The sequence below is a fragment of the Onychomys torridus genome, chromosome 5 (genome assembly GCF_903995425.1).
Source record: "Onychomys torridus chromosome 5, mOncTor1.1, whole genome shotgun sequence".
Taxonomy (NCBI): domain Eukaryota; kingdom Metazoa; phylum Chordata; class Mammalia; order Rodentia; family Cricetidae; genus Onychomys; species Onychomys torridus.
In genome coordinates, this window is record NC_050447.1 from 44,636,589 (window position 1) to 44,664,295 (window position 27,707).

A 27,707-nucleotide genomic window follows, 5' to 3' on the forward strand; every position below is an offset into this window, starting at 1 on the left:
AAGCTATATCCAGGGTGTCTGGAGAGAGGGCTGTTTTGGAGGGTTGACCGGATGAGATGTATAAATATAAATGGGCTAGAAAACTCTTACCATACACCAGCAAGGAAAGAAGTACTAAAAAGTTAAATAATTAAATAACCAGACATGTCAAAAGGTTGTAAGAGGACATTTTAAGGAACTTCAAATTTGGCACAATGTGAACATCAAACTAGTCCTCAGCACAAAATAATAAGAGTCTGTAAGTGAACATGGGGATGACTGACAGGTAGAGGGTGGTACATGGAAAACACATATGAATGTACGCATGTGTACAGGAGGAAAGTAACCATGTCAAAATACTGGAAATGGTGAATCTGAAAAGGGTCCTTAATATTTTCCCAAGTTTGAAATCACCTCAAAATAAGGTTAAATGTGTTTTTTAAACATAACTATCCTATATATAAGAACAAATTAAAACTTTATACAAGGAATGACTCTTAAGAAAGGAATAGTCCTAAGAGTCCTATTTTCTAGAAAGATACCTTACTTTGACAAAGCATTCTGAATGTCAAGAAAAGCAATAGGTAAAGAAAAGTTCCTAAAATATAGCTTATTAAAAATAGCATTGTCAAAGTGGACTAATAAACTAATAGCAACAATAACAGAGGGTTGAAGGAAATGATCTGCTACTATCAAAATACTAGGACTAAACACCACTCTGAAATTTTATACCCAGCTAAAATAGCACTTAAAGTACCAAGTACATGAGCATTTTCAGATATCCCCCACAGTAAGAGACATTGTCTAACATAAACTCTATAAGAAATATTCAGGAAGGCTACAGAAAAATCAAAAGGTCAGTTGAGAAGAAGACATGGGAATAAAAGAAAATAAGATAAAAAATGTTTTCATTAAATGTAATTATTGGCTATAAAAGTAAACCTTGGTGTTTAACAACATTGAATATACAAAGCAATAACAAAATATGGGAAGGATAAGTTCAATGGCAACTTAAATATAAGTAGAGGTGCTTTGCTATACTAAGTCATTGTGGAGAAAAGGTTGTAGTGAAGTACATGCACTAAATACAATTCATAGCTACTTTCCAAATCAGCCCTAAAGTAGGAATTACAGTGGAAAAATTATCTGCAATAAAAATCATTCATCAGGGGATAAGAATGGGAGAGACAGCATATAAAATGATTTTAAAATAAAGTGCAAAATAAAATAAGAAAACAACCCAATATAGAAATAATTACACAAATATGTGAACAGATTAACTCATATTAAGTCAGAGATCATCAGATGAGACAAAAGAACAACAAAGTTGTCTACTGATCATTATCCAAGGAAAAACCTGGAAAGATACAAAAAGGAACCTCAGCTCAGCTACTAACAGGGAAGCTGTGATGCTCAATGGATGGAGAATGATAAAAAGAAGCCAAGCCATGCTGTCAATGCACAGGTAACAAAAACAGATGGAAACTTGGCATATGACAGACAAAGGCTCAGCCTCTAACAGGGAAGCTGTGATGCTCAATGGATGGAGAATGATAAAAAGACAGGCCACGCTGTCAATGTGCAGGTGACAAAAACAGATGGAAACATGGCATATGACAGACACAAGGACATCTCCCCTAGGTCAGGAAGGATAGAAGATAATGGGTCGAGGGCACTGGCAGGGGAAGAGGATGTAACAAGCTAGGAATGAACCACAGAGAGCTTGTTACATGCAACATCAATTCTCAGGAATATGACCACCCCAGTAGGGCTCAGGAACTGGGCTCAAGTGCTCCCCCAAGAGCCCCCCAAGTTCAAGGTACAGAAGAGTACCAACATCCCTCTGGACAGGGAGGACATCCCTCTGGACAAGGAGGAAGGACAAGTTTAAACATCACTGAGAGATTCTACTTCCAAGAGATGGATGAATAGTCCATGCCAGCCCCATTGCCAACACAGATACTCTTAGGTTCTAGGACAGTACTTTGATGGTTATGGTTCTGGGCCAGGAGCAATTTATTCTTACTCCAGGATAATCCAAAACAGAGACTCATGTCATTTTGGGTCTTTGCTCAGTTGTTCACTACAATGGAATACTTCTGAGATTATGAGTATTTACCATGTGACCTATATAACTTGCCCCACTCAAGCCTCAATGCAACCTTGGAAGATACTGTTATCACCTTCAATTTACAGAAGAGAAAGCAATAGTAAAGTGTCCCAGTTTCGTTTCTGTTGCTGTGATAAAATACTTAGACAAAAAACAACTACATGAAGAAAGTGTATGTCATATTACAATTCCAGGTTATAGTCCATCACTGTAAGGAAGTCAAGGCTGGAACTTTAAACGTCAGTCACACCACATTCACAATCACAAGCAGAGAGATGTAAATGCATGTGTGCTCACTTGCTTCCTGCACTGAACTAGATCTCTCTACCCTTATACAGTTCAGAACTGCCTAACTAGGGAATGGTGCTACCCACAGTGGGCTGGGTCTTACCATATCAGAGTTAATTAAGTTAATTAAGACAATCACCAACAGACATACCAACTGGCCAATGTAGACAATCCCTCACTGAAGCCCTCTTCACAGGTAATTATAGGTTATGTCAAGTTGGCAAAACTAGCTATCACACCAAGGCTATACCACTGCAAGGTGTCAAGCATCAAGATCCAAGCTGAATGGAAGACAGATTTAAGTATCAAGGCTTTGAAACCTGTCCTGAATGCTCCTGCTGGTGTAAGCTCCAAGAGATATACTACTCTTATGCCCAATTGCTCAGGCTTTGTTCCATATGTTCTACCATGTTGTTTCTCCTCTCCACTGTGGGATCTTTGGGGACAAACAGAGATTTATTTATTCAGCTTTGACTGCAGCGCTGAGTGTAGGGCTCAGAAGACATCACATGTTCAGCAGTGTTCACCACATTCACAACTGAACAAGCCAGCAAGTCCAGAAAACGAACTCAAGCAATTCCCAAAATACCACCATGGGCCAAATTCATCAAAGCAACATTATTCCTGATGGCTACATACCACATCTGCCTCCCTCGCTGATCACAAAGCCCAGTCTCATGAAACGCGAGACTCATTTCCAAATGTCGAAATAGAAATGTGTTTTCCACCATCAGGTAGATTCCTCACCCTGATCACTCACTTCTACTTAAGCTACACCTGGCTCTCTGCCTCCCACAAGCCAAGTGAGATCTCACCTCTCCTAGATATCTGAAGAGACAGCAAGGTGTGGTATGGATGCTACATCTTCCGTCCCTCATGAAGATGAAAGTAGTACATTGTGGGGCTTCAGCCATTGCCACACAGAATGAAGCCAGAAATTCCCTAGGTGGAATGCCTGCCTCCTCCTGTCCTTGTTAGCGCTCTTGTTTTTAGGGGTTCCCCATGACATCTCCTTCTTCTCCCAGCAGTTTATCTACCCTGCTCTACAGCTTGTGCTACATTGTCCTCTGTCTATCCAGCACACACACAGTAAGAACCTACAGTACGCTCGGCACCTGAGTTGCACTGATAGACAGGGGCAGATGAGAAACTGCCCTCTGGAGCCTGTAGTCGGATTCAGCTCTGTCCAACAGGGCACCCTGTAATGATGGAACCACCCAAGCTGATCAACATAATAGGCAGCTGCTGGCCAGCAGTTCACTGAAGAAGAAAAAAAACACCTTAAATTCTCTAATTCTAATTAATTGAAACTAAACTGAAGACACCTGTGTCTTCCACTGTCTACTCCACTGGACAGAGCAAGAGTAACACCCAGGGACAATGGTCATACATACCGACCATATCTTGACATAGCTATTCTGAAGGTTTGACTGCCCACTTGTCCCCTAGGTGATGTCCTAAAGGCAAGAGCTATCATGGTTGACCCACGTTTTCAGAACCAGCACAGCCGAGAACAGAGAAGGGCACAGATATTTGTCTGGTAAATAAAGTAATGCTGGAGTTCAGTGGAGGGCCATGGAAGCTCCTATCTCTTAAAAGAGTGAGAGAGTTCAAGGAAATGACTCACTGGTAAAGTGCTTGCCTAGTGCTGGGTGGTGGTGGTGCATGCCTTTAATCCCAGTACTCGGGAGGCAGAGGCAGGCAGATCTCTGTGAGTTCAAGGCCAGCCTGGGTTACAGAGTGAGTTCTAGGAAAGGTGCAAAGCTACACAGAGAAACCCTGTCTCAAAACACACACACACACACACACACACACACACACACACACACACACACACACGAAAAAAGTGCTTGCCTAGCATGCATGAGGACCTGAGTTCAGATCCACAGCACCCACTTAAAAAGGTGGGCATGGTGGTACATGCCTGCTATCCCAGCACTGGGGCTGCAGAGACAGGAGGGTCCCTGGAGTCTGTTGACCAGTGAGTCTAGCTGAGTTGGTGAGTTCCACGTTCAGTGAGAGGCCTTGTCTAAAAAGAAAATAGAATGACTGAGGAAATGCCTGGTGTCAACCTCTGATCTCCACAGGCATGCGCACCCATGTGAAGGAAACAGAGACCACAAAAGCATGAGTGAGAGACTGCAACTACTTGTAATATGTCTCCTGTGGTCACATATAGAGATGCCAGCACCAGGTTTGTCCCTTCCTATCGTTCCTCCTCCGTCGTCACCTCAGGAAACAGATGCAGTTCAGAGAGAGGAGACAGCACCACCAGAACAAGGGGAGCTACAGCCTGAGCATCTCTGATGACGAACTGGAGCAGTGTGGAATGGAGAGGGGACAGTTGGAAAAGCAAGAGACCCATGTGGGACCACAGCCAACCCAGGCCACCACCTCGGAGATGGAGGTGGCCAGAGATTTTTCAGCTTCAGTTCTCAATAAAAATCAAGTGCCAGTCACAGGGAGAGTACTTCCAGGTCTCTGGCTGACCCTCAGGAGACCTGCTGTGTGCAGTGGGCTGTGCTGAGGTGCTGTGGAAGAGAAGGGCAATGGAGTGAAGTCAGAGGGTCCAGATCTTGTTCTGAAAACACATCCCGACACAAAGCAGGCTTAGCAGTTTCTTCAGTGGGGTAGAGGCCAGCAGGTCATTGCAGAAGGCAGGGGAGAAGAGGGGAAGGGAGAAGAAGGGAGGGGAAGGGAGGAGATGGAGATGTAAAACATCTCTGATGGCCTCACCCACCATACCAGGGGAGTTCTGGGGGTGGGGCTGGAGAGCTCTGTGTGCACCCACAGCCCTGTACTTGTACCCCAATCTCACTCCAGCTCACCTGCTCCTAACGATTCCCAGGTACAGACACTCTGACCTCAAAGGCTGAGGAACAGCAGAGCTCAAATCCACCGGTATATTAAAAACCTCTCATTGCACCAGCCATCATCTGACACACTGGAACCAGGCCTGAAGAAATCTACAGTGGGTTTTGAGGAAGCTGAGGCTCAAGCTCATTTAGAGCTGCCAGGAGTGATGATTATACACATTGTGCAATGTTTACTGTCAGATGTCTAAACACCTTAACCAGCCAGCAAAGCATGAATTGAAAATGCCAACAGCCCGATTAAAAAGCCTGAGACCACAGTGCGGTGTGGTGGGCGGCGCCACTAGAGGGGTTTCCCAGCTCCAGCTCCTCTCCTTCCCTCTGCAAAGGAGCTGCATCTCCAGGTCAAATCATGTCTCCTGTATCAAACCCCATAAGCATCGCTGTACCAGAAGCTGGGCCCATGGTAAAATGGCCCCTAAAGTGTTCAACGTTTATGACGACCCTTTGAAACTCACTGGATTCCCCTGCCCCGCTGCTCTATTAAAAACAACTCACAGGCTGCTCTCTAGCCTCACCTTCCACTCCTGCCCCTTAAGTGGCCTAACTCTCAGGACTGTTAGAGATTCTCAGACCAGATGCATTTCCCTGACCCTCAGACATTGCTTCAGGTGTTGCCTTGGCCAGGAATGCCTTCTCTGTCCACATGCATTGGCCTCAGTCTCCCTGTATTGTAAACAGGGAGAAAAATGGGTACTGCCTGTACATCTGCTGGGATCAGAACAGGGAATGGCTCTCGGGCTGGGTTCAGTAGCACTGGCTATCTGGACCTGGAGACTGTGCCCTGACTCACTGTTTCTTTATTGTTCACTTTTATCCCTGAACTTGGAAACCCCTGCCTCATCCATCACCATAGTCTCAGCAGGAACCACACAGTGACCAGCTACATAGTGCTCGGCCCAGAGCAGTCACTTAGAGAATTCCCGAGGAGGAATGATTAAGTGGAATTTATTGATGATGTTTGAGGTCCACTTTACTCATTTTCTACAAATCTTAATAAAATAACATTTCCGCCATCCAGTGCCATCTTCTCTCTCCTCTTTACCTATCAGAGCTCTGGGAAACCTTCAGAGCTCAGGTTAGCCACTATGTTTACATAGAAGTCATTCCTACAACCCCCTACCCCAGAGGCTTCCAGCTGCATGGGAGGATGCCAGCTACACAGGTGGAGTCCAGCTGCATGGGTGCACTCCAGCAGCATGGGTATACTCCAGTTGCATGGGTACACTCCAGTTGCATGGGTGCACTCTAGCTGCATGGGTGCACTCTTACACTCCAGCTGCATGGGTACACTCTACACATCACACACCAGTGCCCCATGAAAAATAGGACTAGCAGTTTCTCTCCTACCATCTCCAGGGCACACAAGACATCTCTGATGGAAGCTAGGCCAGCAGCAAGGACATTTACCTGAACTCTAAGAGCTCAGCTCAGACCTCTCCCTATCTGTGCACAGAAGTGGAGGAAAGACTAAATGAGGCTCATGGTGAAGCAAACTACCAGTGCTCTATAGGACAGAAGAACAGAGAGCAAACTTGGTAGACAGGACCCCAAGTGCAATGACATTGTCACCAAGGTGGCAGGAGTGGGTGTGTGCAAGACTGATTTTCTATGGGGAAGTCATAAAAGTGACAGACACCCACTACACACAAGTAGGGTATTTTATTTCTCCATGCTCAGTGACATTAACTGAGTGAAGTTAATATTCTATGTTAACAGAATTTAGGGTGGGGCAAGAAGCAGAGCTTTCCCTGAGGCATGACAGTCCCTCTAACAAATGGGAGGGAGGTGAGCATCAGCAGGTACTGATGGGATGCCAGGTCCCATCCCTTCATTTTCCTAGGCAGGATTTTTAGCTCAGAAGCCTTGCCTACAGGCAGGGAATATGGTCCAGTAAGTAGAGTATTCATCTAGCATGCTCCAAGCCTTGGGCTTGACTCCCTGGCTCTACATAAACAAGGTATGATACAGTTCATTTATCATTTCAGCACTTGGGAAGTGGAGGCAGGAGGATCAGGAATTCAAGGTCATCTTCAACTACACAGTAAGTCTGAGGCCCAGCTGGAATACACTAGACTATGTCTCAAAAGAAGAAGAGGAGGGGGAAGGAGGAGGAGCAGGAGCAGAAGGAGGAGGAGGACAAAGATGAGGAAGAATGGTTGACTGAGGGAAACAGCCTGTTTCCCATCTTATGGTCCCTGTGTTCCAATCTCCAACTTGACTTTCCCAGCTTCTCACTCATGCTGTCTCCCAAGTTTCTTGCCATTTTATAGAAGTTGCAGACTCTTCTGCACCTGAGACTTCTGATTTAGGAGTCCACTGATCTCCCATTATACATTACCATCAAGACAAGTCATAAATTATGGTTTAGGTTTTTATTTCTTCTAAAGCAAAAGGGCTATAGAACATTGGAGATGGAAACACAAAAGAAATTCACCCTGCTGGGAATTCACACCATCCCCTCTGTGGGGAGGGAGCCCGATGCTTCCTGAAAAGTCAGCTGTGCCTGTGTGACTATGGGGGAGGAAGGTTGGTATGGAAGATGGCATAAACACCTGTAGACAAAGGAAAGGGAACTTTTAGTTGCCATAGACTCACCATCAGCTCTCTGTGACATGACACCATGGACAGGAAGCATCACATGAGCATGCAGGGCACTCAAGGATAGAGGAGGATGTGGGGACAAGGGCAGGAAAGTTTTGACAGGTGCTAGCATGGCTTACTGTGGAGAGACAGGCCCCCCAGACCCACATATTGAGCAGGAGGACTTCAGAGTTTCTTTCATCTACTAGCTCCTTCCCTGTCCCATTCAATATCTGCAGTGTTTCTTAAACACCTGCTAGGTGTTGGAGATCCAACCATAGCCAAATGGTAGACCACTCTGACCTAATGGAGGTTACTACTGGGCATGGAATTACACAATCCCACAAACAGTTTTGGTTTGACTATGAAATTTCCCCGACAGTCTCCTATGTTGAGCGGTGCCAAGCTGGTGCCACTATTCGGGGAGGTTCCTGAAACTTTAGGAGGTGAAGACTAATTGAAAGAAGTGGGTCACTGAGGGCATATCGTTCAAGGTTACACCTGGTCCCCCAGTCCCTTCCTTACGTTTGCAGGTTCCTGTCCATCACAAGGGGAAGACTCCCTCTCTGCCCCACGCTCCTGTGGCAAGGATGATGTTTCTACCTAAGCATATAGAGCCAATCATCCACCAACTGAACAATCTGAAATCATGAGCCAAGAATACATCCTTCCTCCATTAATGTGCTGTTCTCATGCATTTGGGCTCACTGGCATAAAAGTAATTAACACACAAATAATCAAGCTATGGGCATCACAAAATGAGGTACATGTTGCCGATGAAGAAACTGAGGTTTCTGTGCACAGATGAATGAGAACTGAATGGACAGGCAGTCAGGGAAGGTTCCTTAGGAAGTCCCTGCCTGAGGGAGACATGCAGGATGAGTGGCAGCTATATGTAAAAGAGGACTGGCCCGGGGAAGCATGGAGGGACCACACATGCAGAGCACAATGATGGGTAGATCTACAACTACAGTTCTTAAGCCTGTCTGACTGCAAAGACTCCTTCATCCAACCACCACATCTCCTGGTCTGAGCCCTCCTCACGCTGTCAGGATTCCAGCCACCCTGGCCTTCTCCCTTGCTCATTCAACCATCTCCTATAACCTCCTCCAAGAAGTTTCGTCCACTAAGCTGGGTTTGATGTTCCTTCTCACAGCTCCCACAGTTTCGTCCACATGTTCCCTTTAAGGAGGAAGGCACCACCACTATGTGTCTAACCTGTTAGATAGTAAACACTCGGTATGTATTTGTTAGCTTAATACATGCACTAATGAGTTAGTATACACAATATAGAAAATAATTCTAAGACAGAGGAAAATGTAAAGATCAAATTAGAAAAAAAAATAGGACATTGAAAAAAAGCCATTATCAAATATCTATCACATGGCAGGTGATATTCTAAGAGTTTTCTATAAATTCATCCAATTAATTTTTGCCCCAACTTACAAAGCATGACTGCATTTCATCAGTGGACCCAGGGAAGCAAGACAATCTATCTGAGGCAGGAAGTGGATGGCTGACTGCCCAGCATACCATGTGCTGGCATATGCCTGTGCCTGGGCAGCTCCTGGGGCCAGAACACTCTCGGGCTAACAAACTAAGATTAAACAACTGAGACTGGAAGAGCATTATAGAGACTGGCAGAGGCCAGGGTTGGCAATTGTGTGTACCTCTGCAGCAGCATGAGTGTCATCGAAGACAGGGACATTTAAGTCCCTGCATACTGTAAAAACTCTCCATGGCTAAAAGGAAGAGAGTAGATCTATATGTCCTCTCCTATAAAGACAGACGGGACTGGCTCAATGTTTTCGAGGCAGTGTGTGATAGGACAAGGTACAAATGCCACCTCCAGTCACTACTCAGATATCACCTCAGGAAGGCCTTGAAGATGATGATGATGATGGATGGATAGATGAATGGATGGGTAGATGGATGGATGGATGGATGGATGGATGGATGGATGGATGGATGGACGGATACATGGACGGAAAGGCAGATGGATGGACAGACGGATGGATGGATGGAGTGAGTCCTGGTTTGCTTCCTAGTTACTGTGATAAAAAGCTGACCAACAACAACTTGGGAAGAAAGGGTTTATTTGGCTTACAAGTCAGAGTCAGTCATCAAAGGAAATCAGGACAGGAATTCAAGGAGGAACCTGGAGACAGGAACTGAAGCAGAAACCATGGAGGACTGCTGCTTACTGGCTTGATTCCTATGTCTTGCTTAACTAATTTTCCTATACAGTCTAGGCCCACCTACCAAGGAATGGTACTACCCACAGTGGGCTGGGCCTACATCAATTAGCAATTAAGAAAATGCCCCATGGACATAGCTAGGCAATTCTTCAGTTTGGGTTCCCTCTTCTCAGATGATTCTAGGTTTGTGTCTAGCTGGCAGCTGAACATAATTATGACAGATGGTAAATAGATAATAGCCAGGAAAGAAGGGAGAGAGGGAGAGAGGTGAGGAGGAGGAGGAGGAGAGGAGGAGGAGGAGGGAGGGAGGGAGGGGAAGGGAAGAAGGGGGAGGGAGGAAGGAAAGAAGGGAAGGAGGGAAGGAGGGAGGATAGAGAGATGGTATACAGACAGATACATAGATGATAGGAAGATGAAAAGTAATGAAAGAGAGATTGACAGATTCTAGCTAGATAGAAAGTGGATGGATGGTAGACGGATGATGATAGACACAATTCATGGACTACCAATCAATAGGTGATGACTAAAAAATGTTATTATTTATTTTCATGGCTCCATTAACCAACATCTGAGTAGCTCCTTAATAACTATTACATATGTGTGTGTAATAAACCACATAAAATAATGAATAATAAACCTAGAGAATGGTCCAGAAACAATCATAAAAGTACATTAATAGCAACTACCTCTAAATACAATTTGAGGGAAATAAGAGGGAGATATGGACTTGGAATGTTTTATAACATACATGTACTATTTTGTAACTTGAAAAAAGGGAGGGAGCCAGGCGGTGGTGGAGCATGCCTTTAATCCCAGCACTCGGGAGGCAAAGGCAGGTGGATCTCTGTGAGTTCAAGGCCAGCCTGGGCTATAGAGTGAGATCCAGGAAAGGCGCAAAGCTACAACAGAGAAACCCTGTCTCGAAAAAACCAAAAAAAAAAAAAAAAAAAGGAGGGAAGAATGGAAAGAAAGAAAAAAAACACACTTCAAGGACTTAGCTGTGCACATTGGAACATTCATTTCTTCCCACGCTTGGAGTTACCGTTACTCTAAAAGTACAGTAAAAGATTATTAAAAAAATAAATAAATAACAGAAATACAGGGCCAGTGAGATGGCTCAAGTTAAAGGTGCTTACTTCTCTGCCAAGCCTATGACCTGAGTTCAATCCTTAGGACTCACCTTATTGAAGGAAAGAACCAAGCCCCTCCTGAAGTTGTCCTCTGACCTCCAGAAGTATGCCATGGCATACTCAAGTACACACATGATAGATAGATAGATAAATAGATAGATAGATAGATAGATAGATAGACAGATAGATAGATAGATGGATGCAATTAAAATAAACTTTAAAAAATCTAGGTCATGACCTGACTAGAGAAAGTCAACTCCCCTCCTGGGCTTGCCAGTGGTTAGGTTGCTCCTAGTTGGAGCCTTAGATTTTCCATCTCAGCCTGGCACCCTCTGTGGGGTGTAGTGGCCAACTTGGACCAGGATTTAGCTTCGCCACATAAAGGGCTTAAATCCATTCATTAGCATCAGCTACTTGCCACACACTGAAGGATAAAGCATAAACCCCTAAGGCTTTTGTAGTACTGGAATTGAAAATTCCCTATCTCTGAACACCTAAAACATTGGTCAAGGCTGGTTTCACATAGGTAGCTGGTACTGGACAGATGTAAAAAGAGAAGCTGTGGTCCAGGTTTCACAGGGAAGTTGAGGACTCAAGATGCTCATAGCCATCCTACATCAGATGCCCTTGTGCCTTTCTCAGGACAAGCCCAATGCTCTGGGAAGCAATAGTGGCTGAGAGAATGGGGTTCAAGATCAGAATAAAGAGAAGTGTCTAGAACAGTTTTGAGGAAGTATTGAAGGAACTGAGAAGAGCCAAAAAGGGTTATTCAGGATGCTGACTACTATGCTCCAAATGAGGCCAACTTATAATTTTCCTTTCTCATCTCCCTGTCTGGTTTGGAAATCCACACTGTCTGAGACTCATTAGAGAAGCCTGGAATGTGTTCTCTTTTCCAATTCTCTGCAAAGTCTGAATGAGTGAGGGGCAGCCAATTCTAGAATCCTCACTTACATTATTCATTCTAGAAATACAAAATACACAACTACATTGTCCTTGTGTTCCTGCTGGATTCTTCTCAGTGCTTTCTAAGAGTGAGTTCAGTCTTGTTATGTTGTATTTATTTTAGTGTGTGTGTGTGTGTGTGTGTGTGTGTGTGACAGAGAGAGAGAGAGAGAGAGAGAGAGAGAGAGAGAGAGAGAGAGATGTAGGGACAAAGGGGGAGGAAAGGGAGAGGGAGGGAGGGAGGGAGGGAGGGAGGGAGGGAGGGAGGGAGGGAGGGAGGGAGGGACAGAGAGACTCATGTATCGCAGGCTGACTTGAAGCTTATTAGGTTGCCAAAGATGATCTTGAATTTCTGACCCACCTGCCTCCACCTTCAGAGCATTACAATTACAGACACACACCACCACATTTGCTGAGGCTCTAACTCAAGACTTTATGCATGCCAGGCAAGCATTCTAAGAACTGTCATTAAGTTGTATTTTTTAATGAAATTGATCGCTTTATGAAGGTTTGCAAATGTGAGTCAGAGAAATAGATCCCACCTCCAACCCTGGTCAGAGCATGTTTGTGGGTCACTAGGGTTTACAAATTGCTTTCCACTGCCCCGAAGTCAGGTGGGGAGTGCTTCAGAGGTCAGCTCTGGGGTCAAAGCTGCCTGGGTCTGTCTCCTGATCCCAAACTGTGCACTTACGACCTCCATCTACACTTTAATAATATGGGCATACCAGCCACCTCTCAGGACTTCCATGAGGATCACAGAGCATCCTTTGTAAATTGCAAGACTGAGTCTCAAGACAGACCCCCTTACCCCACATCTTTCATCCCAAGTTCTCAGCTCATACAAAAAGCTTCACAAGGTCCCAAGTACAAGGATGCCTACTCTCCAGTGAGGCCACTGACCTTCACAGCCATCCACATTATCATCTGACCACCCAAAGCTGATTAGGCAGTGGTGGCGGTTCCCAAAGTGGGGTTCCTAACCAACAGTAACACCTGGAACTTGTTAGAAATGTTTATATTCTGGCTCCAGCCCACACCAGGATCTGACCCATCCTCCAGGGTGCTAAGTCTGGCTCTGCCTTTGAAATGTCCCAAGTTCTCCTCACGCCTGACACTGAGTGTGAGCTGCTTTTGAAATTTCTTTGTGCATCTCAGTTATGATCCACAGAAAAGGAAAGCAATAACCACACTGGAGAACGTGTAGGTTGAAATGAAGATTCTAGATGAGAAGGCTGGGATCCTTCCAAAAGATCAATGAAGAGAAAATGGCAAATGATGCCCATCTGTGGGGGAGGACATGCCAGGGCAGGAACGATGTTGAGAATAGTGAATCACGCAAGACTTGGGTGACAGACTGTCATCAAGACATGGGGGAAATGATTCGCGGAAATCGAGGAACTGTGGGCATGGGACTTGAGGATCCATGAGCACTTGGAGAGCACTGAGCAGCTATGCTTTGCTCTGGGGCTCAAAGGAAATGAGGAGATCTGCCTGAGGATATCCCCACAGGTTAAAGCACAGGTGGGTCTGTAAAAGAACCAGGCTGTGGCCTCTGTGGGTAGTCAAGACAAAGGAGTTCTCCTGGGAATAACAGGAGAGGGATGCTCCCTAAGTGGACAGCTTCTCAGCACAACTGAAACCTCTTTCTTAAGAAACAGAGGGAGGGGATGGAGGGAGGAAGAGACAGACAGAGAAAAAGAGAGAGAGAGAGAGACAGAGAGAGAGAGAGACAGAGACAGAGAGACAGAAAGACCGAGAGAGAGAAAGAGAATGAGAGAGAGAGAGAGAATCCTTGTCGGAAGTGCAAAGGCAAGGAAGAGACCTTTATAAAACCACACTCTTACAAGTCTAAAATGCGAAGAACAGCTCCAGATCTAGCAGCGAGGGATCTATGAGCCATCGCTCACAACCACACACGTCCGCGGGGGCGGCCTTCAATACTCAGCTATTAACACTCATCGCTTGACAGGAGTGACTCACACCTGCCCCCAGTCCCCATTCATCGGATGGGGTGGAGCTCATTCTAACAAGCTCCCAAAGGGATACTGAGGCAGATGGTCCCTGGACCACAGAGTCATGTGTCACTCCAGGAGAAGAATCAGAATAGAGATGGGCACTGAGCCACGGCATATACATCACAAGCTTCAGTAGGGAGAGGCGTGGTGTGAAACCAAAATGTGCCACCCACTGAGCCCTGGTTTTGGTTTGTTCCTATAGCATAAGGAAGTCAGCAGTCAATGGGAAACAGATTATATAAGTTACTTTTCTCTAAGCAGAACTTGTCACCAAGGGAAGTAAGAGCCATATAAAAAGCAACACCCCATCCCAAAGCACTGCTACAAGGTACAACCAGGAGCCCTCTGACCCCTTCTGCAGGGAAAAGAGGGGGACCCCCTGGTACTGCAACCCATTGGCTACAGGGCACTAGATCCTTGGGTTTGGTCAGGGAAGGTATAGAAGAGAAAGAGCCAATGCTCAACCAACATGTGATTGTAGCCCTCATCAAAGCTTCCCTCTGGCCAGAAACATGAATAGAGACATGTTTGGTGTCAGCACACCTCTAACTCTTTTCTGGAAAGTCCCAGAACTACAACACTTCCTTGACTGGGTCTTGTCTACGAATCTCAGACTACTCTCTTTGGCAAGAATCCTGCCTCCCCTTTCCTGAGTTTTAACAGACCTGGATAATAAGCTAGTTGTAACAGAAGTGTTAAGTGATAATTGTGTCTAGGGGCATTTTTCACACTAGCGACTACAGAAGACTTGTATGTAAATATGGTAAAGCCAGGCCATGTCCTACACATGACTTAGTTTATGGAGTCAGTTTTAGGTACCTTACTCAACTAACAGCCAGAGGCCACTAGCCTAGCAGACGGTAGATTGTAAGTTATGAAGGATGAACACCTTATTCCTCATTTCATCTCTCTACTCTAGCACCTAGCAGGGCAGTGGTCCTGAAGAGACACGCTCCAAGAATGAGAACTGAATTAACGAGTGCCGGTGCCTGATGGGAAACGACATCACCCTCTCATCCTGGTACAAAGACTAAAACACAGAAGTCACTGAGGCGCCTGTTAAGATCGAGTCTTCTGGACTCCATCCAAGACTCAGTACATCGGATGCTGTGGGATCTGCCTACATTGTCACAGGTACCCAGGGGATATTACACACATGAAATATAAGACCAACAGCCTTATCCTCAGGGGAGCTTGTGGGCACTAACACGAAAGGATGCAATTAAGCAAAAAGTTTAGAACAGCCACAAACACAATAGAGGTGGGTGGCTTCTTCCTCTCCATCCCAGCTGGGGCCCTTGGATGTGTGACTACGTATTATCTGAGGAAGGTGGGAAGACAAGAGACCAAGGAGGAGGATGGTCCAGAATAGCTGCAAACACTCAGAGACTTCAGAAGGTGGGCCATGCTAGTTTCCCAGATGATGGAGTACTGGGCCCCATCAGCATCAGTGGGTCAGTTTCCCAGATGATGGAGTACTGGGCCCCATCAGCATCAGTGGGTCAGTTTCCCAGATGATGGAGTACTGGGCCCCATCAGCATCATCAGGTCATCATTCAAAGTAGCTCGACAGAGAGCAAATGGCTAGTGCTTCTACTCCACTATAGAAAGTAGCACAGGGGAAAAGACACTTCCTCTGTGCCTCACACTGCTGTCTGGCAGTCAGGCAGCAAACCATCTTCCCTTATGCACCCCCTTACTCTTGGGGAAGCTGCAGGTCTGGCAGGGGGTGTCAGCGGCTCAGCTGGTGGGATCCTGCCCAGGCTCCCGTGCCTGTACCCTGAGAGCCTAAGAGGCTTCCCGTTGCCACCCTTCCTGCATCAACAGGGGATTCTGCAACGGCTGGCAGCTGTCACGGGAACATCAAATGAGGATGTTTACGCCAAGCCTCATTTACACAAGCTACTTCTCCCCCAAGAGATGAATTTTTAAAACAAACAGCACTTCCATATGCTAGAGGCACAGTACATCAGCACTGGGGATCCCCAGACGGAAACATGAGTCAGGCCGGGGCAGACACCTAAATAAATCGTGTTAGGGTGAAATTCCTCTCTGGAGCAGGAGGAACCTCTAAGCGATGGCTCAGGTCCCCCCAAAGACGGCAAGCCTCCCCAAAGCAGCGTTCTCAGAATGGTCCAGACCCCACACTCAGCATCATTACTGACACGCACTTGCCTCATGACCCAGCCAGCTGCACCAACTGCATCCTAGCATCCCTGTTCACATATATTCTCATATCAGGGACATGTGAGGACACCCTGCACATTGGGCATGGATTCTTGTGTGCCCATTAAGTATTTTCTGAAGTCCCTGAGACTTGGGGCTCTGATCCTCAAAGATGAAGATGCTGCCTGCGGGTATATACAAAGGTGTTTGAGAAAGGAGGCGGCATGAAACGGGAACACACAGCTTGCCCATCGACACAGGCCACTGAGGTCTCTGCTGAGGAGCAGTCTGGCCACTGAGGAAGTCTCAGCATGGGAAGCCGAAGTCACCTAGGTCACGGGCTCCTCCTTTCTTCTGCTTATGGAGCCTGTAGGAGGGAGGAAGCCCACCATCTGGTGTGAGCCGCACATGGTCTGCATTGCTACCCAGAGAAGAAAGAAAGCTGGCACAGGGTTGTAACTACATTTAGGACCCACAATGGTCTGGGTGTTGGGATCCCCATCTTTCCTGAAAGTCATAGCTGGAAACCTAATTCCCCATGGAGCAGTATCAAGAGGCAGAACCTGTAGGAGGTGATGAGGTCATAAGAACTCTACCATCCTGAATGGGATTAGTGACTTTGTAAAGGAAGCTCCAGGCCAGCCTGGGCGACAATGTGAGTCCAAGGCAAACCTGGTCTAAGAGACTTTACAAAGAAGTTAAATACACAAACATGAAAGGAGTTATGCTGTCCTATCCACCAAGGAAGAACGTAGCTAGAAATCACATTCCATCTATGAGGAGCATCCCTCATCAGCCCTGACTCTGTTGTCCCCTCTGTCTTGGACTTCCCAGTTACTAGAACTGTGAGAATGAAGTTTCCATGGTGACCCAGTCTCGGGCATTTAGTGACAGCATCCTGACTACACTGAAGCAGGACATAATACAGACATGAAGCCCATCACCTATGCTGTGACACCAGACGGGAAGGCATCTCCCATCATATGCTGGTGTGGCAAACTCCACCTGGAAATAGGGTAGAAGGAAAGGAGGTCCCCAGGTGGCTCCCTCTCTGGGCACTCTAAGACCACAAGCAAAGGCTGTGAGTGAGACCCAGGGGAGGTACTGGTCCTCTGGGGATGACTCCTTTGTCCTGAGGTGTAAGAATTCTCAAGCTGCCTTCAGGGATGTGGATGGATCTGGTGTGGTGTGACCATGGTTGTGGGTGTCCTGCAGCGTAGTAGGGAATCTCTTTTTCTTTTTTCTTTTTCTGTATTTAACAGCATGGGGGATTGGATGCCCCCAGCCATCTTTACACTACAGGATCTCACTAAGTGGCTCAGGCTGGCCACGAACTCAACCTGTAGCCCAGGGTGACCTTAAATTTACAATCCTCCTGCCTCAGCCTCCCAGGTAGCTAGGATGACAGGCCTGGTGGTAGTTAGGCCTGTAATTTTGTAACCATCACAGGCCCCACCTGCACATCTGTGGGCCTGGCATTCCCACATGCAAAGGTATATAATAGTCAACATAGGCATGAGGTCAAGTTTACACAGCCCTGATGTGAAAAACAAAGGCAGTATTAACAAGTAGATAAGAGTCAAAGACAGGACGTGGGAGGCATTATGTGTCTCCCTAGGTTGAAAGAAAAATCATACTAAGGAACTAGAGAAGTAGATTGGTTGGTAGAGTGCTTGCCTAACATGCATAATGCCCTGGGTTCCACCTTTACCTAAGCCAGGATATAACAGTGCCTGCCTATAATCCCAACACTCAGGAGGGAGAGGCAGGAGATAGCTAGGTCAAGGCCATTCTAGAATATTTAGTGAGTTTGAGGCTAACCTGGGCTACATAAGATCCTATTTCAAGCAACAACAACAAAACCGCTGACCACAGCCAAAACCAACCCCGAGAGAAAGAAAAGCCACAAACCAACTCCGTTCTCCACCAGTGCAGAGTGGGTCCCATCACAATCACTGGCATCCTGCTCTCCAACCTGGTCATTCAAATCCAAATCTGGTTGATGGGACCCATTTCCAAAGTGGGATTCGTCCTTCTCAGAGCCAGCATCTCCATTCTCCAGGCCGTTCTGAGTCTTCTTCAGGGGCATGATTTGCAAGCCACTGGGAGTAGTCCTATAAGACACAGTCTTAGTAGCCCTGTCTCCAGCCCCAGGGGCCTTTCCTGAAGACCCCTTCTTGGGCCTGGACAGGGGAGAGTTGATGCGCTTCCGCTTGTGGGAAGTTGATTTGCTCTTCCCAGGCTCCAGAGGCCTGTGGGAGAGTCTCTCCACTGGTGGGCTGCGGGTGTCACGAAGGAGCTTAGAGGCTCCAGCCTGCTTCGCTGACTTCACCTTCTTGTCCTTGGACACATGCAGCCCATTGAACTCATCAATAAACTCCTCACAGTGCAGGAGGTGATGCTCCGGCTCCCACGTGTCCTCGGTGCTGCCATAGCCTTTCCATCGGATAAGATATTCCCATTTCCCCTTCTTGTTCTTCCTCTTGTCCACAATCCTTTCAACCTGGGAATGCAAAACAAGAGAGTGAGAAATAAGACATAACAATCCATTTTCCAAAGTGCCTCAGGCCATCTTAGGTCCAGCTACAGATGGACAGGCAAACACCGAGTCCCTGCTAACATCAGCTAGAAGAGCCCCCAACACCCAATCTAGAAATTTTAGAGTGGAAAATTACTAACAGTAAAGCTTGCCTGATGGCCTGAAGACAAGTATGTCAACGTCATGCACTTGAGAAGCTTTAAGATAGACAAGGATGTGCAATGTACAGATGAAGCCAATGTGGAGTTCTTGTTGAGAAACAGACAAATGTTAGGTGGCAGGTGACATGTAAGATTGTAGCTCCCTGGTGACTTGGCTTTAAACGAAAGCCTTGTGTTCAGGCTTATAAAAGATTGTCCCATGGACTCCCTCAGAACTCTTGCACTTTATCTGGGTGGCGGCCAACTTCACAAAGTCATGAATCAGTAAGCCTTTGCTGCTCTGAGGCTCCAGTGCTTGCTATTCTGAGTGGGGGTCTTTGTTCCAATCCATCCCAGGCAGGAGGAGCAACGTAACACTCCCAGGAGTGCTAGGGAGAAAGCTGGCTTGTTTTAGAACACAGCTGAAGGGCTGGGGTTTTAGCTTAGCTGAAGAACACCTCCCTTGCAGATAGGAGACCCTGGGATAGGAGTTTGATTCTGTAGTCCTGCCACTCCCACTCAAAACTAAAACATCACAATCATGATCACATTCCATGGTGCCTCTTCAGGTTATACCCCACCGGAAGCATCCACATACCTACCCTCATTCATTCTTATTGAAATCACTCTACAGGCTTTCTCTAGAGATTCTTATTGTTAGGGCTGCAAAGTGGACTTTGAAAGACCCATTGAACAAGGATTTCTACTCTTAGGGTGAAGGGAGGAGGGGACTGGACCTGCCTCCACTGAATCTACCAGGCTCAGCTGAATCCCCAGGGGAGTCCTTGCCCTGGAGGAGATGGGAATGATTGGGGGAAAGGGGGGAGAGAGGAGGGAGGACAGGGGAATCTGTGGCTGATACACAAAATTAAATTAAATTATAAAATTTTAAAAAATAATAAAAAAGTAATATTAATTGAGCAATAATACATATGGCGTCACACTAGTTTATCTTTGTGATATCATTGTTATTTTATATAATAAATCTTTTAAAAAAGATTTTTTATTAGGAATTGGTTTAATTATATGTCCATTAATCATTGTAACAGTAATACTATATGCTACAACCTATCCAACCATAAGTTCTTTATTTTATTTTATTATTATTATTATATTTGTGTTTTAATTTTACACATCAGCCATGGGTTCCCGTGTCCTCCCCCCTATGGCTCCCACCTTCACCTTCCCCCATCCCCTCCCCTCCATTCCCATCTCCTCCAGGGCCAAGACTCCCCTGGGGATTCATTTAAACCTGGTGGATTCAGTACAGGCAGGTCCAGTCCCCTCCTTCCAGGCTGAGCAAAGTGTCCCTGTGTAAGCCCAAGGTTCCAAACAGCCAGCTCATGCACTAAGGACAGGTCCCGGTCCCACAGCCTGGATGCCTCCCAAACAGTTCAAACTATTCAATTGTCTCACTTATCCAGCGGGCCTGTTCCAGCTGGGGGCTTCACAGCCTTTGGTTCATAATTCATGTGCTTCCATTCGTTTGGCTATTTGTCCCTGTGCTTTTTCCAATCTTGATTTTTATATTTATATGTATGTATGCATGTGTGGAGGCCAGCAGAAGGTCTAGCCGGAGCTGAAATCACAGGTGGTAGTGAGCAACCTGATCTGGGTGTTAAGAACCAAACCCAGGCCCTCTGCAAGAGCAGTACATGCTCTTAAATGCTGAGCCATCTCTTTGGTTCCCATAAAAAAACCCTAATGTACAGCTTTCATTAACATACACTAGGCATTTCTGAGGTGGACACTGTATGGAATGACGGCCTGAGAGCCTGCCCATCACATTTTCTCCTGACATCCAATAAGGTAAGCATCTTCTCTGTCTCCACTTTATGGTGAGGACACTAGGGTACAAAGACAAGTCACTTAACTCCTGGAGCTGCTCAGGGAAGACCTGGGGTTGGAACAACTCTCACCCCAAACATTATCTCTCAGTCCCTATACCAGGCTAGCCTTCTCAGTGGCCAGAATCTTTCACATTGGACAAAATGGATTGGCATCAGCCAAAGCGGGTTCTCCCTGGTGCAGCCTTCCAGCTGCCACACAGGAGTGCAGCATGGAGGCTGAGTGAGGAGTAGAGCACTTGGTGCCAGACATACTGCCATGGGAAGCACTGTTATCCTCTCGCCTGGCAGGTGAAGAGACTGGGTGTACTGGTTAGGGCTTCTGTCGCTGTGATGAAACACCTCAACCTAAAGCAACTTGGGAAAGAAGTGGTTTCTTTCAGATTACAACTCAGGTCACAGTCCATCACCGAGGCACGTCAGGGCAGGAACTCAAGACAGGAACTGAAGCAGAGGCCGTGGAGGAGTGCGGCTTACTGGCAGCCATTTCACCCCCTCAGCCTGTTCTCCTATACAACTCAAACCCATCTGCCCAGAGTTGGCACCACCCACAGTGGGCTGGGCCCTCCCACCTCCATTATTAACCAAGCACATGCCCTACAGATTTGCCTACATTCCAGCCATGAGGGGGCATTTTCTCAATTTAGATGTCTAGGTATGTGTCAAGCTGACAAAAACCAACCAGGACATTGTACATGAGGTAACTTGCCTAGGAGCATAAGCCAGGCAATAGTAGAGGTTTGGACATACTGCCCATGTCTAAGCCACGTGCTGCTATCCCCTCATATTTCATGGATAAACACATTCAGGGTAATGCTGGGTCTGTGCTAATAGCTGGTGTATCAAAGTAAAGGGTCATTTTTATTTTAAAAAATTTAAACATTTGTTTGTTTGTTTGTTTGTTTGTTTGTTATTTGGGGAGGCTGCATATGCCACTGTATGCATGTGGAAGTCAGAAGACAGCTTGCAGGAATTAATTCTTCTTCCACCACGTGTGATCCAGGGATCAAACATGAGTCGCTGGGTTTGGTGGCAAGTGTCTTTACCTGATGAGTTATCTTGAGCAACATAGGCCAAGGGTACTTTAAGAGTTCATTTACTACCCTTTCAACCTCGTTATCCATTTGAATTTGGTTCTGCCCGTGGTGGCTGGTCAAAGTGCAAAGAATGAGTGCCTGCAGAGTGCTCAGCTCTAAACGAGACATCTATATTATACTTCCTCCCCCAAGAATCAAGAATCATCACAGACAAGCTGGCAGAAGCTAAGAGCCAGAGGTTGGAGGGGAAGTTGAGAGAAACAGTGTCCTCTGGACATGACAGACCCACTGTGCTCATAAACTCACACAGCTGTGACTGTCTATACAAAATCAAGCCAGCCAATGTTCCAGCATGGGGGGGGGGGCAGTTCACAAGCCTCCTCAGCTAAGGAGCTTCTGACAGTTGATGGATTCTGGGGCAGGGAGTTGGTTTTCTGTAAGTGTGTGACCCCTGGTAGGGTGACCAAGCTCCAATGGAAGGCCCACACCCATTTACATATGGTCGGCATGAACTGGACTCAGTAGTTCTGAAACGGAGAGAGAGAGAAAGCACAAAGTTGGGAAGATGGAAGATAAGGAGGATCTTGGAGGACTTAAGGAGGTAGGGAGGAGCAGGGGAGGGATCAAAATATATTTTATGATTGTATGAAATTCTCAAGAATTAGCAAAAGTATATATCTGTTTTAAAATGTGTTGGTGCATGCCTTTAGTCCCAGCAGTCGGGATGCTGAGATAGGCAGATCTCTGTGAGTTTGTAGCTAGTTTAGTCTCTATAAAGAGCTCTGTCCTACACCCACCAAGTGCTCAATTTCCAGGAAAAAAATAAAAAAACACTGCATTAAAATATATTTCTGTTGTTGTTGTTGTTGTTGTTGTTTCTTTTGGTGCTACTGGAGACTGGACCCAGGACCCAGGACCTCGTGAATTCTAAGTAAGTGCTCTCTCATGCACAAACGCTCCTACTCTTCACCCATACCTTTCAGTGTCCACACAATACACTTATAGGATTCTGATTCACTGGCACTGAACTACAAGTAAAGACTGCACTCCTGACAATTACAAAAGAGAAGACAGGAGGGAGAGGCAGGTGCAAGGAGAACACTAGCTGTTGTAATTGTGAAGTAAGATATCAGGGCCCCCTAAATGACTCTGCATGTTTACAGATTGAAATTTTGTGAACTGGGATCATCTCCCTGGTGATGAACAGGTAACAGAACCAATTGGAAATAACCAGGTGGCTTTTACTGCTCTGCCTTAATAAATATGGACCTAGCTAGGTCACACCTCCTCCTTATAATACTGCCTCTTGGACAATTTTAACTGACTCCTTAATTGAGTCACCTTTATTTAAATTCACCACTTTCTATTACAAGTTCCTTCCTTACGAGACTCTTTCTTGGATGCATTTCATAAATCACACGAACTCAACAGTTTTTTTTTTTTTTTTAATAAAACTGGGATCAATTCATCCTGCGCCCAACCTGTGGGGTCAAAAGTACTGCTGGTCAATTATAATAACACTTCAGAAAGCTCTGAGGGTTTCTGAAAAAGCCTGCAGCCTTGCTTCCTTTGAGGACATTGTGGGGAGAGACTGACAGAATAGGAAGAGGGAGCAAGAAGCCTCGCAGTGTCTGGAATGGCAACACGCCCAAGGACACCAGCCTGGACTGTCATCAGAAAATACACAGCTCTTGAGAGCTAAGGAGTGCTTAATAGAATAGAGGTCTCTGCTCTAGAAAGCATAGGTTTGGCTCCTGCAGTGAAGGGATTCCTCCCCAAGATAAGGCAGAAGACAATGTTTCACAGTGAGTAGATGTGCAGGTGGCTGGGTAGATGGATGATAAGTAGACTATGATGGATGATGGATAGATGGATAAACAGATAAATGCAAGGGTAGATGAATGCATGGATGGATGGGTATCAGGTGGGTAGATGATAAATAGAAAGCATGATTAAATGGATGGATGATGGATAGATGGGCAAATAGGTGGATGCATGGATGGATGAATGCATGGAAGGATGAGTAGCTGGCTAAATGATGGCTGGTTGGGTAGATTGATAATGGATGGATGCATGCATGCATGGATGGATGCAGGGATGAATGAGTAGCTGGCTGAATGATGGCTGGTTGGGAGATTGATGATGAATGGATGGATGGATGCATGGATGGATGCATGGATGGATGCATGGATGAATGAGTAGCTGGATGAATGACAACTGGTTGGGTAGATTGATGATGGATGGATGGATGGATGGATGGATGGATGGATGGATGGATGAATGCATGCATGCATGGATGGATGCATGCATGGATGTATGCATGGGTGGATGCATGGATAAATGAGTAGCTGGCTGAATGACAGCTGGTTGGGTAGATTGATGATGGATGGATGGATGGATGAATGGATGGATGGATGGACGGGTAAATCCATGGAAAGATTACTGGTGGATGAATAGACAGCTGGCAGGTGAAGGAATGGGCAGAGGGTTGAGCTCATGAAATGATGATCAGATGGATGGATGGCAGTCACATTAAAAGGAAGTTAGCATAATATTAAGAACAAAGGCTTTAGAACAAGACCATCTTGGTTAAATCCCTTATTAAACCCTATTATGTATTCCTAAGCACATTTATAAATGTCTTTGTGCCTACAGTGACTCATACAGCAAGGAGGAAGTAACTGGCCTATTTCTCTGGGTGGTTGTGGACAATATACAAATAGAAGTTTTCACATTCCACAATAAAAGTTACTTACTCTTCTTGTATAGCCTCCTATGACCACAACACTTGCTGGTGTCCATGACCAGAATGTTTCCCCACCTTGCACAAAATGACCTGAAGTGACAATCAGCTCCTCCCCAAAGAGAAGAGAGTGTCTACCTACTAGAATAAATCCTTTCAAGTACAGAAGGTGTCTGCACACAGTAGTGCTGCTCCACAATCCAGGAGCTGTCAGAGTCTAGACGGCTGGATGCCACATTGGAGGGGGAGCTAGTTCTGTTCTCTTCAAGTTACTGAGGGTTTCAACAGACCACTGCTTCCACCACTGTCCCACCCACGAAGCCACTAGATACATAAACTATGTCAATACCAACTACAAATAGGATCAATGGTATCACCCAAGAAGCTTTTTGTTTAAAGGGGGAAAAAAAAACCTACCAATATCTATCCCTATGACAGGAAACTTGCCCAATCACTCTAGACCTCAGTTTCTCCATGTGAAACAGACTTAACAATATCAGTACCAATAAGACTGTGAGGAAGAGTAGAAGGATTGCATTACAATACACAAAAACATCTTCAGAAGCCCATAGTACCTGGAAATGAAAAGGGATTGGTCTCCTATGCATTAAGACAGTAGACAGAACTGCTTTCCATGACTTCATCTGATGTTTAGAACAAACAAGAAAGGTATTTTTTGGGTTTTGGAAAAATAATTGCTCTTTCTGAAAGACCAAAATGCCTCCAGGGAACTCAGAGGAAAGATGACCCCAAGCATCTCACTGTATTTTCGTCGCTGTCACCTCTGGTGACTCACCCTCCTTCCTTATGTACCTGTGTTGGCTCCTCTTCCAGGAAGACTCTCACACAGACTTTGATGCTTCTTTCTCTGTGGGCTGAGGCTCAAATCACATGAACTTGACCTTGCCTGTGATTACATTTCCTACCTGAGAAATCTTACTTTTCTGGAACCCCTCCCACCCACCTCTGTCCTTCTCTCAACTCCTCACACCTTCTGACAACAGAGGTGTGACCCCTATCTGGGCAATTCCGTTTCCTAACACTTCACCTACCTGTACAGGTCATCAGCATCATCTAGAGCTCATTCCTTGCAAACAGAAGAATTGTCAATGCAATCTCCTTGTGCTTATATGCACTCAAACACGTGAATGGTATTAGAAGAGTTGGCATGCTCACACCCCCACAGGCTTCTTTTTTCCAGAGATGAGCAACATGAGATGCTGAACTATTCCTTAGGGTTCAACTAAATTGTTAATTAACATTTACACTCTCTGATCCCAGATAACTTGAGATGATGCTACTGCAGCTGGGGGGTAAGGAGGTCCTGATGCAATAATTACCTGTGTCCCAGTGACCCCAGGATGACTGTCCCTTTAGGAACAATAATGATGGCAGTCCCAGGAATTACATTAATCACTAATGAAGTGTCCATCTCATCTCTGTGCCCACTCTTTCAGCGCGGTATCATTCTCACCATTTGACTGAGGCTCAGGGAAGATGGTGACTCCTTTGTGCCACATATCCAATAGGTGGTTACTCAAGATTTGAACTCAGGGTCACTGAACTCCATAACCGGTAGGAAGTTACTGCACACACATCAACTCTGTGGATCATCAATATTCAGGAGAGGCATGAAGAAGGCAGGCACTTCACAGATGTGACTCACTGGATGGATCATTGTGAACAGAGACACACATGTCCAGCAGAAAACCACAGAGCATGGAGAGTGAGTGCCGGGCGATGTGTAAAAAGAAGAGAGGAAGGAGGGTCAAGAAGGAAGCTAAGAAGGCAGACACAGACAGAGGCAGAGAGGTGAACCTTCCTCAGATGAATTTCTGGGAAGAAAGAAGCTAGATGAGGCTAAAAGATGCTGGAAAAAAAGGAGAAAACTTAGATCCAGGTAACACCCACAAGGGGCCACTCACCCTACTTCGCAGCCTCCTACTAGCAGGCAAACACAATAAAAGAAATGCCTGATATTTGTTCAGCCAGCCACTGCCGTACATATTAACTCATTTCATCTTCAAAATGACCCAGGAAGATGATTTTATTTTCTTTTTATAGAGGACAAAATGAGGCCCCTGAAGGCTAAAGACTGTGTACAGTCCCTACCTGTCATAAGCATCAGAGAATAGGGTAAAGAAGTGACGGAGGAAGACAACCTGACAGTGATGTCTAGCTGCCATATGCGTACACATACACACACCCATGTGCACATACATGCATATGTATATAGTATGTATGCACATACATGTATACACACATCCATACACACATATACACATACGCTCATGTGTACACACATGAAAGCACATTCAAACACACACTTGCACACAATGTACGTAGACACAAAGAAAGTGGTTTTACATAGTCAAGAGGGAAGAGCCAGTGTCTGACTTCTGTATCCTGTCACTGGTGAAGCACCCCCCATGCTGGGAGTGCAGCTCAGTGGAGGAACGCTCTCCTAGACTGTGCAAGGCCCTGGGGTTCCAGCTAAGAAGGATGTTTGCACATATTTTCAAAAAGGGAGCCTCTGCCTTCAGGAAAAGCAAATATATCCACAAAACAACAAGAACAATCATGGCATTTTTCTTTGGAGTAGACAGAAAACCAAACAAGGAAATATTTTCAAAAGTGAATAAACTGTATTATATGCACGCAGGGGACACTAGTCAAAGAACAGGAAATTGAGAAGTGTAGCATCTAGGAGCATAGGTACAGACACCATGCTGATTCTAAGAAGCACACTCGAGAGATTGATCACCAGGCAAAACTCAGCCCCAGGAACAGTCTCATTGAGGACAGAGTGGGGCAGGAGGAACAACATGCTAGAAACAGTGACTAGAGCCACCAGACAATTTTCTGAGATGTAGAAAAAGTCTCCAACTTAACCACCATGGTGAGACAGACATCTGTCAGTCACTCTAACACTTCTGATGCGCTGGTTTACTGAAGGTGAAGACCCACAGATGTGGAAAGAGGAAATGGGCATCTAAAACCAAATGAGAAGATGGAAATAAGGTCCATGGTACAAAAGTCACCTCAAAAACAAGGTAACATTAAGATCAGGATGGGGAAACCCACAGAGATGCAGACCCGAGGGGGGGGGGGTAG

At 45.8% G+C, this 27,707-nt stretch overlaps 1 protein-coding gene across 1 annotated transcript in view; it reads right to left on the bottom strand.

The window, feature by feature from the left end:
* The window catches only part of Cdyl2 (chromodomain Y like 2), a 192,488-nt gene that overhangs the window by 41,101 nt on the left and 123,680 nt on the right, over positions 1–27,707 (bottom strand). Inside the window, exon 2 of the mRNA XM_036188344.1 lies at positions 18,199–18,790. Coding sequence (XP_036044237.1) covers positions 18,199–18,790 — 592 coding nt within the window. The remainder of the gene's footprint in view (positions 1–18,198; positions 18,791–27,707) is intronic.